The sequence below is a fragment of the Manis pentadactyla genome, chromosome 4 (assembly GCF_030020395.1).
Source record: "Manis pentadactyla isolate mManPen7 chromosome 4, mManPen7.hap1, whole genome shotgun sequence".
NCBI classification, from domain to species: domain Eukaryota; kingdom Metazoa; phylum Chordata; class Mammalia; order Pholidota; family Manidae; genus Manis; species Manis pentadactyla.
The window spans coordinates 86,495,999-86,508,958 of record NC_080022.1 but is presented as its reverse complement, the minus strand read 5'-3'; the positions used below and the strand labels follow the sequence as shown (position 1 = coordinate 86,508,958).

General features: G+C 32.8%; 1 protein-coding gene across 3 annotated transcripts in view; it reads right to left on the bottom strand.

Moving 5' to 3' along the window:
- Positions 1–3,149: 3,149 nt before the first annotated feature.
- The window catches only part of SLC35A3 (solute carrier family 35 member A3), a 46,336-nt gene continuing 36,525 nt past the window's right edge, over positions 3,150–12,960 (bottom strand). For 2 of the 3 annotated variants that reach the window (XM_036883845.2, XM_036883843.2), the window contains exons 7-8: positions 11,438–11,571; positions 3,150–7,177 (exon numbers count right to left, since the gene is read on the bottom strand). In XM_036883845.2, the coding sequence (XP_036739740.2) occupies positions 7,087–7,177; positions 11,438–11,571 (225 nt within the window). In that variant the 3' untranslated portion in view covers positions 3,150–7,086. Of the gene's footprint in view, positions 7,178–11,437; positions 11,594–12,960 lie in introns of those variants that run through there. The other variant, XM_036883844.2, reaches the window with a different exon arrangement.

Sequence of the window (12,960 nt, the reverse complement as noted above, 5' to 3'; positions counted from 1 at the left end):
CTCTTCTCTAGCTTCCATTTCATTTATTGTCTCCTCCACTGTATCCAACCTGCTTTTAATACCCTCCATCGTGCTCTTCAACAATTGGAACTCCAACCTGAATTCATTCCTGAGTTCTTGGATGTCTTTCCATACCTCCATTAGAATGTTGATGATTTTTATTTTGAACTCCCTTTCAGGAAGAGTCACGAGGTCCATATCATTTAAATCTTTCTCGGGAGTTGCATTAATAATTTTACTCTGGACAAGGTTCCTTTGGCGTTTCATGTTTGTATATGGTGCCCTCTAGTGTCCAGAAGCTCTATTCTGGAGCTGCTGAGCCCCTGAAGCAATGTCAGGGGTTGCAGGGGAGCGGTACTGGTGCCTGGCGGGGGCAAAGAGCTATTCCCCACCTCCTGGCTGCTGTGCCTGTCTCGACTGCTTGAGCTAGTGGGCCAGTCACACAGGTACAAGTTTTTGTCCCAGAGCAGCCGGATGTGGATCCCTGCTTTCCACAAGTGGCTGGAATCCCAGTCTCCCCAGGAACTCTGCCTGTATTAACTTTCCAACCTGGTAGTCATGCAAGTCTCATGAAAGCACCATGAAATGTAGGTTTGTGCTCCCAGCACAGATCTCTGGAGCTAGGTATTCAGCAGTCCCAAGCCTTCCACTCCCTCCCTGCTCTATTTCTCTTCCTCCCACCTGTGAGCTGGGGTGGGGGAAGGGCTCGGGTCCCGCAGAGCCACAGGTCTGGTATGTTACCCCATTCGCTGAGGTCTGCTCTTTTCTCCAGGTGTATGCAGTCTGACGCCGTCCTCTTTCCTGTTGCTCTCTCAGGATTAGTTGGGCCAACTATATTTTCTAATTGTATCCAGTTTTAGGAGGAAGCCTGTCTCTCCTCTCATGCCACCATCTTTAATCCATAGCAATATATTTTTAAATAGTCAAAAATGAAACATGGACTTACCTCTGTCATGATTTTCTGTAATCCTATCATCACCCAAGAAATACTGCTGTACCTTTGCTATAACTTTAGAAAACTGAAGTAGCTTATATATATTAGGAAAAGCACTTAGCATCATAATCTTTAATTGCTGTATTTATTATTCAAGTGGATTAAAATAAAACACAATAAAATTAACTTCAGCCTAAAGGAGAAAATTTAAACCCTTAATTACTAGAAATCATGTTTTTGTATATGCAGTATCTTTTTAAAAGAGCCAATACACACACACACATAAACAATTTTGTTAAAAATTTACAAGTGAATTCTGATTTTGCACGTTTATCTAAACTCTTAGATCTCTACATTTAAACAAGAATGTATTTTCAGATGATTACCCCAAAACACTGTAACAATGTTCACTGTTCTTTCAAATCTTCAGTGAGTTCTACTTAAAAAAGGACAAATGTTTCTATCTTGGGTAAACATTTTTATTTGCAAAGGAATGCCATGTTATTTGTTTTAAAGAAGTTATTTTGACATATTCAAAATCCTAAATGAATAAATGTAAATAAATGTATAAATTTAAAACCTGATTAGATCCAATGGAGGGCTGATACTTAACCCTTGTTAAGGATGACTAGAAATGTAGACCTATCAATTAACTTGGTGAAGTGAAGCCCTGTGAGCCAAAGTAACAACTGTTACCAGTTTTATACTACTAACTCATTATAACAGTGGTGGTTAATGATAATTTAAAATTAGCTCAAAATTGTATACTATACAGTATAGATGAAAGACTTATTTACTGTTAAATTTATTGTTCTTTAAAATATTCATGCACTGAATAAAGTTGTCATTAAACATCAGAACTGAAAACTAAGTGAATTATATGCTACTTAGTACTGTATCTGATTATATTTTTCTACCTCCGAGTCATATATTCAGAATCATTTGACAAAATTTCTGAAATTAAAAATGACAAAGTACAAATTAAAAGTCCCTCTATAACAACTGTCATTGTTCATCATCTTCATCAGTTCAGAAAACAGTGTTAGACAGATTAATGGTCACTGTGTACTAAGGAATTTGGCCTTGTCCAAGGAAAGTCTGGCCTGCATCTTTTGGAGGTCCCAGGGCTAGAAGTGTCTTGTTTTTTATGGTGGGCCCTTTCGACCACGCCTGATAATTCATGCTAACAAGATGACTCAGGACAAGCCACTGGAGCTTGATGTCAGCCAGTTCTCCACCAAGGGGCAGGACTGGATGGAGAGTGAGTTCAACCATGTGAGTAAAGAATCAGTCAATCATGTCAAGTTACAAACCTTCAATAAACACCTGGACACCAAAGTATGGATGAGCTTTCCTGGTTGGCAATACTCTGTGTATTATCAGACACAGTGGCCAGGAGTAGATAATACTGCCAAAGATTCTTCCACAGAGAGTGGACAACTGGAAAGGAGGACTGGAGTTTGGATCCCTCCCAGACTCTGCCCTGTTTCTTCCTTTGGCTGATTCTAATTTGTGTCCTTTCTCTGTAAAATGTGATTGTGAGTATAATAGCTTTCAGTGGGTTCTGTCTTTCTAGTGAATTATTGGACCTGAAAGTGAATTTGGTAAACCAGTGAATATATACCCACCAAGACACTCTCTACTATAGTAGAATTTTAAATTTTTAGGCTTTCAAGGCAATTTATTTTCTCTTTGCTATTTTCTTTTCTGGAGTGTGTATGTATGTCATCAGTTTTGTTTTGAAGGATTTATAAGAACAGTAATAATGGCCATTATGATTACTAATGCTGGTCACTATCTGACTCTGCTTAATGGCAGTAGTAGCTATAAAATCTAGATTTTTGAGGTGTGTTTGCATAGTACTGGGATTCAAGGATTGTGAGAGACTTTCAACAAAAGCAGCACTTTGATACAAAAAAAAGTTAAGATTTTCAGTTAGTGCTTTTTCATGAGAAGATAACAAAGAAAAGTACACATTTTAAAAATGTTGATGTTCTTATTTTAGTGATCTTTTAAAACAAAGTATTTTGTACAAGGTTACTTCAGTAATAGATGTGGCAATAAAATCCTTTATATTGCTTATCATTTAATTTCTATGCACTGAATTGACAGTCACCATGGAAGCAAATACATTTAAATTATAAAGAAAACATATGCCAGTTACTGTAATTACTTAACCTTGAGGCTAGCAAAGAGATAATTTATTTAAAAAAAAAAAAAAATTTAGGCTGTTATCATCATACAGGGAGAGAAGTTCTCACTAGTTTAAATAAGACCCAGTCTTTCATGCCCAGAGCATAGGGTAGAAAATTGGGAGGAAGATCACACATGATAAAGGTAGCTATAGAGACAGGGAGAAGATCAGGGAGTCAATTTTGATTATATATGGAAAGGAGACTAATTCATGGTTAAGTCAGGTTAATAGGGAAACATGTAAATATAGGAAGACATTTACATGGTTATTTATGAAAATATTCTCCATGAATCTACTAAGTAGATAATAAATGGATATCAAAAAAAGACAAAGAAATTTATCAGTTTAAAAGCTATTTACCAAAAGACCAATGTGTACATCCTCTAAATTACGTCCATAAAAAATTTAAATATACATATCACATTACCAAACCCAAAAGAATCTTTCTAAATAAATGAAATACATAGACATCTAGACAAATTCAGAATTCAAATGATTAAAAACATATTTAAAAAACCACAGTAAATTATATATTAGAAATAAAACAACATAATGACAGTTATATACAATTGTTAAAGTTTCAAAAGCTCAATGATGGGGCAAAATTGCCATAACTTATTTAAATAAGTACTGTTTGCTAATGTTTATATAATATACCTAATTTAACATTCTGTTGTATAATAGATCTAAAAAGAAATGCTGAAACAATCAAAAATTGAATTATAGTTATTCTTAAAATGTCCTAATTCCCATGTGTCCACAGTTGTGAGTTACAGTAATTCCTCCAGAAAAGTCAAATATTTGGTAAAGCAAGGCACATAGGACCAGATTTTTATTAAGGTGCTTCTTCTTTGGTCCTGTAAATGGTTTAAATATGCTAAATGTCTGGAAGATTCTTAAGATGACTTTCAATATAGCATAAATATCTTTAATAAACCTTTTCTTATGTAAAGCATACATCCATATGTAATTAAATAATGTAAAAATGAAAGTGTAAATAAAACGAATGATGCTAAACTTTGTTTTTAAAAACAAAACACAGTTGAATTGACTATACAATGACATTTTAAAAGTCCAATAATTTATTATGTAGAAGTATCAATTCTTAAGGTCAGTCAGAATTACAGTAAGTCTACTAAGCACAGTCAACTAGTTTCATTTCAATTGTTTCCTTAGAATCTAGTTTAAATACAAAACTACTTTTCCTTCTATGAAATTGTGATAGTCAATAAAAATTGATGTAAACATTTAAGTTTTGCATCTCTAAACTACATTTCCACCATAAAAGTAGCCTACAACTTCTATAAAATCACTTTTTAAAGAATTAATACAATTGTGGTGAAACATCTACATGTTGGATCTCCAACTTTTCTTCCCAAATACTATATTCTTAATTTTCAATACAACTATCAATTGGCACTGTAATCCTATGGATTAGCATGTTTTTTATAATGAACAAAGTAGTTGAGAGATAAGTATACTTTGAAGAGTATAAGAATTTAAGTAATCAGGGAGTCATTATTATAAAAGACTGATATAATAAGGCTTTTGGAGGTCATTAAAAACAGACCACACACACAAGAAAATGGCATTATCTGTATATATGACATGATCTAGGATACAGCTCCACCTTCTCAAATATGATTATTTCTTTATGAATTAAAATATAAGCTACATAGCCCAATCTCTAATAACTTTTTCAAGCTTCCTAGAAAACTATAAATTATGCCTAATAAAAATTTGTTTTGAAAATAGACTATTTTGTCCTTTCTTACAAGGCTTATATTTTTATTCTTTGTTGGGAATATTGATAATTGTGTTATTTTGGACACCTGAAAATATATTATTACTGTAACATGTATGATATTCAATTATTTGCTTGTATCATTTTTGAAGTGTTAAAACAAGGATAGACTAAACCTGAATTAACAATTAATTGTGAATGCACACTGAATATAATACATATGTACCCATTACTTCAATGTGGGCTGAACATAAATTTTTATATTTAATATTGAATTCTGTGCATTTCCAGAATTTAGCAGTAGGTAATTAAATGTAAGTCTGCATGTTGTTGTGGTCTAAAAAGACCATGCTAGAAATGTGGTAGAGTTATTAAACAAATATGTATTCTAAAAGGTGGTCACTGACTATCATAATTCAGGCTTCCAGAAAACTCGCTTGGTGCCAATTTGGAATCACCAGCAAATGGATTAAAATACTTCATAATTTAAACACTTTTAAACTCTGGACGAAATAGATTAGGCCTGTGTCCTGTAGAGACTAGGTTTGCATCAGCAAAGTAGCACAGCCCATCCTAATTAGCCAAAAGTACCTAACAGTTTGTAACATGGTATTTTTGAGCCAAGTTCTGTATAATAAAATCCATTAGAACTATATAAAATATTTATTTTTTATAGTTCTATTAGAATGGGAGACTTTTTAAAAAGTACAAAAATCACTTATACACAGTAAGTATTTTTGTCTATAGTCAATAATTAAATTAAACCCATATTCCAATTTTAGAAAGTATTTTTGCACACCAGTTCATCTTATTGTTTCTATTATATTTTTTCTCCTTTGAACCAACTTATTAAATAACTCATGTAATGTGCAACTTCAACTCCAGTGCTTATCAAGATGGAAAAGAAACCACTGTTTTAATGCAAACTGGTGGCTCCTTCCCAGAAGCTTTTGTGGGGCCACCGGAAGGGAACTCAGAATTTGGCTACCTCTCTCAGACATGTGATCAGAATATTCCTGGGGACGATGGGTTTATGAGGTGCCTTAAAAGTTCTTTTGAGCAGCCCTGAATTTATAGTTACAGTGCCGCTTGAAATAAAATAGTATCATGGCAATTTGGAATGTCTCTAAGAAAAGTCATTTGGTCTCAATTTATTGACATCTATCCTTTTTTTTTTTTTGGTTTGTTAACAGTTGTAGACTAAAGGAAGTTTTTATAGATTGACGAGTGAAATATTAATTTAAAAACATTCTAGTTTTATACAGTATATGCTTTGACAGTTCAAAGTTCTCCAAATGGAGATAAGACAATAATTATTTTAAATTATTAAATGAGTATTTAATCCCTTTAAATTATATTTCAAATATTTCATGGAAATTAAATGCACAGAGAAATTTAAAGTAATATTAAGAATTAATCTGATTTACAGAAAATAAATGCAATTAAGAATTAAGGACAAAACTCCACTAATGGACTAATGGAAGTTACTGGCTAATACCTAGCACAGGAGCAAACGGATTGCTTTCAGCAGTTTTGAAGCACTGCAAGATCTTAAAATGTAGATGGAGAAATAAATATTTCTCTTCGTTAAATTTAAAATGAATTTTATTCTCTGACAAATCAAACTCAGAACATTACTTTATCAATTTCTATGTAGTTGAACAAAGAACATTTAGCAATCCTTTGATTAGTAATCTTTTGTATAAATATAAAACTCTGATACATGAAAATGTCTTCCAAATCATACTTCTATTTCTTCACAGATTTAGAGGTAATTATAGTTTTCAAAGTTTGAATATTCCATGTGATTTGATATATTGGTACAGAAAGAGTAAGATAAAAAACATTTAATAAGATTAAATAGATCTAATTTTCAAAAATTATCTGATTTGTTGTGTGCTCTTGCAAAGACTGCATAGGACACTTCTGCAGCGATCAAAAAGGTAAAATCTTTTAAAACTCAGATTTCATGTTTTCTCCAATAATTATTCTAATCCCTGGAAATACTTTCAAGCTTTGATTTCTAGATGCAATAGGTATTTTGTTACAGTACACATATTTTGTCCTTACACTTTTATATTTTCAGACCATTTCAACAATATCAGATTCAGTGTGATGATATCTTCTTAGAATCTGTAGAAGTCCTCCTGTGCAAGATTAATGTTGAGATTTCTAGTGCACCATTGTGAAAAAACAGCTAAAGATAGTATATGGCTATGCTTTAGTGGGATTGCCTGCAGGTTTGGGATCATAACCATATAGGAAAGTAGCTGTTATTACAAGGATGGCTCCAAGGAAAAAGACACTAAAAAGATGAAGAAAAATCAAAAGGAGAAAATCAGATTAAATACAAAACAGATTCTATTTCTTTACTTATACAGATAATTATAATTTGGGAAAAATGGTCCAGTAACATAACTTACCACATTCCAGGTATTCAGCTAAGCATTACACACACATTATCTCATTAAGTTCTCATAACAACCCTATGAGGAAGTATTAGTATTTTCTCATGTTTTTATATATGAGGAAACTGAAGGTTAGAATGTTTAAGTAACTTGCTTAAAAGTCTCACAACTTTAAGTGGAAAATGGGATTCAAATTCACATATGTCTGACTCTAAAAGCCTGTACTTCTGTCCTGTACTATATTGTCTCCCAAAGCAGAGTTTTAAGTGTAGTATTTTACCTTAATATGCCTTTTGCCTACAATATATTGAATAATAAGTTATCTGTTTTTGAATATTTGAAAATGTAAAGGGAAAACTGCATCCCTTTCAAACCTAAGTAAAGTTCAGTTTAAAATCCAAGTAAGTAAAACTCAAGACCAATTTTTATAGGATGCTTCACAAAAACAAATTAGATTAAATGCAAGTAGAGTTGGTTTCTTCTTTATCTATCCATAGATAGAATATACCCTACTATAAACTGGGAGTGAACTTAAACTGATAATGGAGCTTAACTTGGACATAAAACTAGAATACCAATCTTAAATTTTAAGATGTATATTCTTCAAAGTGCTGTTATAAGGATATGATTTAGTCTTGGTTTTAAAGTTTCTATTAACAGTTCAAAGTCACTCCCATGCTTTAAAAAATAATTTTGTTCTATAAAGTTAAAAGATCAGCAATCCTTACTAAGACATAAAGAATCCTTCCTACTGTGGTCTCTCCAACCTCCTCCACACTCCACCCCACCCAATCTATAATTTATCCATTCAGTGAATACAAAGTGCCTTTTAGGACAATGTCCTTATAAATGCTATTCCCTTTGCCTGTAATGCCCTTTTTCCCAAGAAAATGGCTTATTCATAACAATTCAGGTCTGATATCTTCAGGACTCATTCCCCTATGCAGAGTTACTCTATGATAACACCTATCACTCTGTATTAAATAATGCATTATTTACATGTCTGCTCCCCTGCTCAACCACATGCTCATATTTCATTATTATACGCCCAGTGCCTAGCATACATAGGGAGCTCAATAATTACCTGTTATGATAAATATCTAGTGTTGAAATAATGCAAATGGACAATTTTTCAAAAGCTTTGGATGCAGTGTACATGTAAGATTAAGATAACATAAAACTTCCTATAATGTATTTTGAAGAAAATTACTACCTAAGGAATATTTGATAATTATTCAGGTTTTGGAGATAAGCTTCTGACTGAAAATTTTCTTTGTCAGGTATAAAGACCTTTTCTTAGTTTTCTGGAACTCTGGAATTACATAGAATCACATGCTTAGCTGAAAAGCTGTCTGATCCAAATTTCTACCCACTGCAGGGACCCATTCTATGATATCTCTAGCAGAATCTCCTAGAATACCTAAAAATGTCAGGAAACCTCTTCTTCTCAAGCCAGTTTTTTTACAATGGTTCTTAGAGAAAAAAATATCTGTTGGAGAAAAAACTATCAGAATTTAGTGATAATTTCAAGGACTTGGGCCCTATTTTCCAACTGAATTGTATGTGTATTTCCATTCCTAGACTGATCATAAGGCTGTATTTATTTATTCACATGTCTACCTCTCTAGTCATCTGACTTCCTTTAAGACAGGAAACCATATCATGTTAATGTATTACTGTTTTTCTAGGATCTAGTACAGTGACAGGCAGTTATCTATTTTAGGAAATAGATAACCCCCATCTGACTGGGTGTCCTATGCATATTCTCAAAACATCATTCATTCATTCAATAATAACAGTATCATTATCTTTTTTCCTTTTATCTTCACCCCAATATACTTTATGTATTCCATCAGAAACTTGGATTTACATACAAGTGTATATCTTATTGACAAACTACTATTCTCTTGTCATCTCCCAGTTTGCTTGTTCATTCACTGTTTTTTTCTTGCATGATTCAAAGATTTTAAGTTAATACCTTTAGCCTTATGTGAGAGCTTTCTTTTTTTGAAACAAGTATACCTTTTTAAGTGTACCTGAAAAATTCACAAGTTTGAAACATTCTCAAATAATATTAAAGTACATAATTTCCCCATTTAATGGATAGGGAATAAAGAGAGCATCATTAAGATATTAGGTGCTAGTTCTTGGGCTAGTCTCACTACCAAAGTAATTCATTCCTATACTAAGCTAAAAACAGAAGTACTTTTAAATTCATGCCTTAGAAAAGTTAAAGATCTTAACATTCAACTTCCAGACCTATATGCAGATTGCTAGAAAAGAATCAAACCATAAGTCTTCAATATAAAACTATGAAGAGCATATTATATTTTTCTACTAAAAAATTCCATCCATAACCCTATCTCACTATCAATAATATAAATGAATTTTAGTAACTGTAGTAAAATTTTAAGGTCTTGAACATTCATTCAATGAACATACTGAGTACCTATTACATGCCAAGCTCTGGCTTTCCTTACTGATCAGATGATAGGTCTTCTGGAGAAAGGAGTAAGAATGTTAGAATGGAGAGGGGTGCTCTTTTATTTAGGGAGGCCTCTTGATAGAGAGACATTTCAGCCAATACAGTATGTGAGGGAGTATGCATGCGAATATGTAGGGAATGAGTATTCTAAGATGAGTAAAGGGTAAGTGAATGTCAACAGCAAAGAGGTTACTTTAGCTATAGTAGCTCAAAAAAAAAAAAAGAACAAAAGGAAAGTAACATCAGATGAGGACAGAAAGGTAGCTAAGGACCAAATCAAATAGGCCATTGATGATGATGACAATTTTTCAGCATCATGAGAAGCAATTAAAAGGTTTCTGAGCAGAGTAGTGAGGTGATCTGATTTACATGAAACAAATCATGCTGATTGCTACACAGAGAAAATTGGGGAGCACAGGGCAAGAGAAGGAACAAGGAGGCAAGTCAGGAGACTATTTTGTTAATCCAGATAATAAATGAGGGTGCTTGGACCAAGTGGTAGTAGTAAGGTTATGAGAAATGGTCAGATTCTGAAGATATTAAAAAGAAAGAGTTGAGAGCATTTGTTTCTGGATTAGAATGGCATATGAGAGAAGGGTAAAGAGAAGCTGATGACTTTACTTCTTATTTCACTTCGAAAATAACTTCCATACATTTCAACTTCTTCTTATGAATCTATCTATATCCTAGTGTATAGACTCTGCCTTCTCTTAGATTACTCTGAATAAACTGTTCTTACCTAAGTCAAGGAGGATTTTGGCCTAAGGAACTGGAAGAATGGAGGTGCTGCCACTTACTAAATTGGGAAACCCTGACAGGGACAGAAAACGAATTATTAGTAGACATTCAAATGAAAATGTCAAATGGTCAATTAGATATATAAGCCTGGAATCCAAATTCAAATTTGAGTTATTAGTATATAGATATTTAAAGCCTTAAGAACAGAGATCACCAAGTGAGTGCAAATAAAAGAGGTCCAAGGATCGATCCTTGGGAGACTCAATTTAGAAGTTGAGAAGATGAGGGAAGTAAAGTTGGAGGAAATCAAAGTATGGTATCATGTAATCTACTCTGGGATTACAAATTAGTAATTAAAAAAAATAATAACAATAGGACCTTCAAAACCATCTGTAATGTGTATTCATTACCCTTCATTCTTCCTGACTCTGTCTCCTCCCTTGGCATCCATGCCACTACACAGTCCATGGTCTCCTGCTTCACTCATTATTCCTTTTGCAATTCCTTTCCAAACCACTCTTCTTTTTGCCACCACTTACTACAGTTTAGAGCTACCTTCTGTATATAAATTCTCCTCTTAAAGATTGTCATCCACTTTCCTGGCTTTAGCTATATAAATTCTACACTTAAAAATGTCATTACATGACTTATATTATGACTTTATATACTTACCAGCTTTTTTAATATGATTTTTTACTTTGGAGAAAAAAATTCCAGTCTACTGGGAAAATTCTAGCTAACCAAATTTGTATAAAACCTTTCCAGGGGAAGATTTTCTTTCATGAATCTTTTTTGAAACCTTTTTAAAAAATATAGCTAGATGGATCTTTTATTATATTTCCATGATTCTTCAAAACTTTTCATATCAGATCTGATGAAGAATTCTTATTCTTGTCTATACTTTTGGGTACTTAAATAGAAAAGAATATATTACCTGGTTGGCACAAAATCTTGTAGCCAAAAGTAGGATATCAATGTTGATAATATTATGGATAAAGATGTTGCAAATCCTTTTAAAATATTATCCGCATACTTAATAACAGCAGCTATTACAAGGCCTCCAAGTGCCTGCAGAAGTTTTAAAAGATCACTTAAAAAAACAAACATATATAAAACTGCCTTTTGAAACAATCTCATTCCTCAATGAAGTATTAGGCTTTTGTCCTATAAATTTAATCCCATTATAGTGATTTTTGTTAAACATATCTTATAACCAATAGACTTCTAGGTTTTGTTCAATAGCCCACCTAATGGTATCTGGTACTTTCAAAAGGTTATCTGACGAAGTAACTGCCAGCATAATCTGCAGTTTGTTATAATGTATTTAATCATATTACAAATAAAACATCTATCCTCATCCAACTTAGTAAATTAAGCATTACTTGTTCAGACAAATATGGGAAGATTAGTCACAGAGTGCTGATTAGTGAAGTATTTTTAGGTCTGGGTATTTAAAAAAATAAAGTGTAACTTGAAAGTTATCTTACTGACCTTTCCAAGAGCCTCCTAATTAGCTTTCTTCCTCTAGCCACTCCCCATTCGAATTCACTTTTCATTGCTGTTAGATTACTCTTCTTAAAGCAATTTTAATTGTTCTCTTTCTTTAAGAGTGTAGAAATAACTTTCTACCAAATCTTTCTCAACTTCCAAATTGTGGTTACTTAAATAAGAACGTTTCACCATACTACATAGTTTTGTCTTCTGCCAGATTTTACTTACAGACTCCCAAATCTGGTTTACTCACCTTAACAACTTTCATTGTATCTCAAATGATGGAAGCTTTATTAGAGAAAGTCACAAATTACGCCAGTTATGCTCAAAACAAATTGATGTTTGAGTCCAAATACTTCTTGGCAATGTTCTTATTCATTTACTTACTGCCTGTTGAATGAATGCCTCATACCAACTATACCAAACCTTTTTCATTTTATTTAAGTCTTCAGCCCCTACTTAAGGTAGAGGATGTCCCTCTTTGCTAGAATAAAAGCCATCATATATAAACTCTCCTGACTTACCCTACAGTGACTTGTATCTTCATTTTAATATCCTCCAGAGTATTCAAGTATGTTTTGAAGATGAAATTATTCAACCCTTGAACAATTTCAAATTATAAAGTGAGGTGATTTGACAGGAATATTCCATTGTGTGACTACAATATGAGGCTGTAAACTATTACAAATTTAAATATCCAGACCTGGTTTTTGAGCCTTAATGGGCAAACCATATACTTCCTGTACAACTCTAAGAATTGTAAAAAAATCAAAAGTTAAATTTGTCCTCAGCTTCAACTCTTTTATTCTAAACTTACACTTTCATTATATTAAATTTAAATACCACAACATTAATTCGTGACCCCTTTGCAAAATAAGTTTTCATTACAGCATTAAGATCAGTTCTATTTTAACATCTCTGAATAAACTAGAAATAATAAGAGCACTAACAGGAGGGACTTTTTTT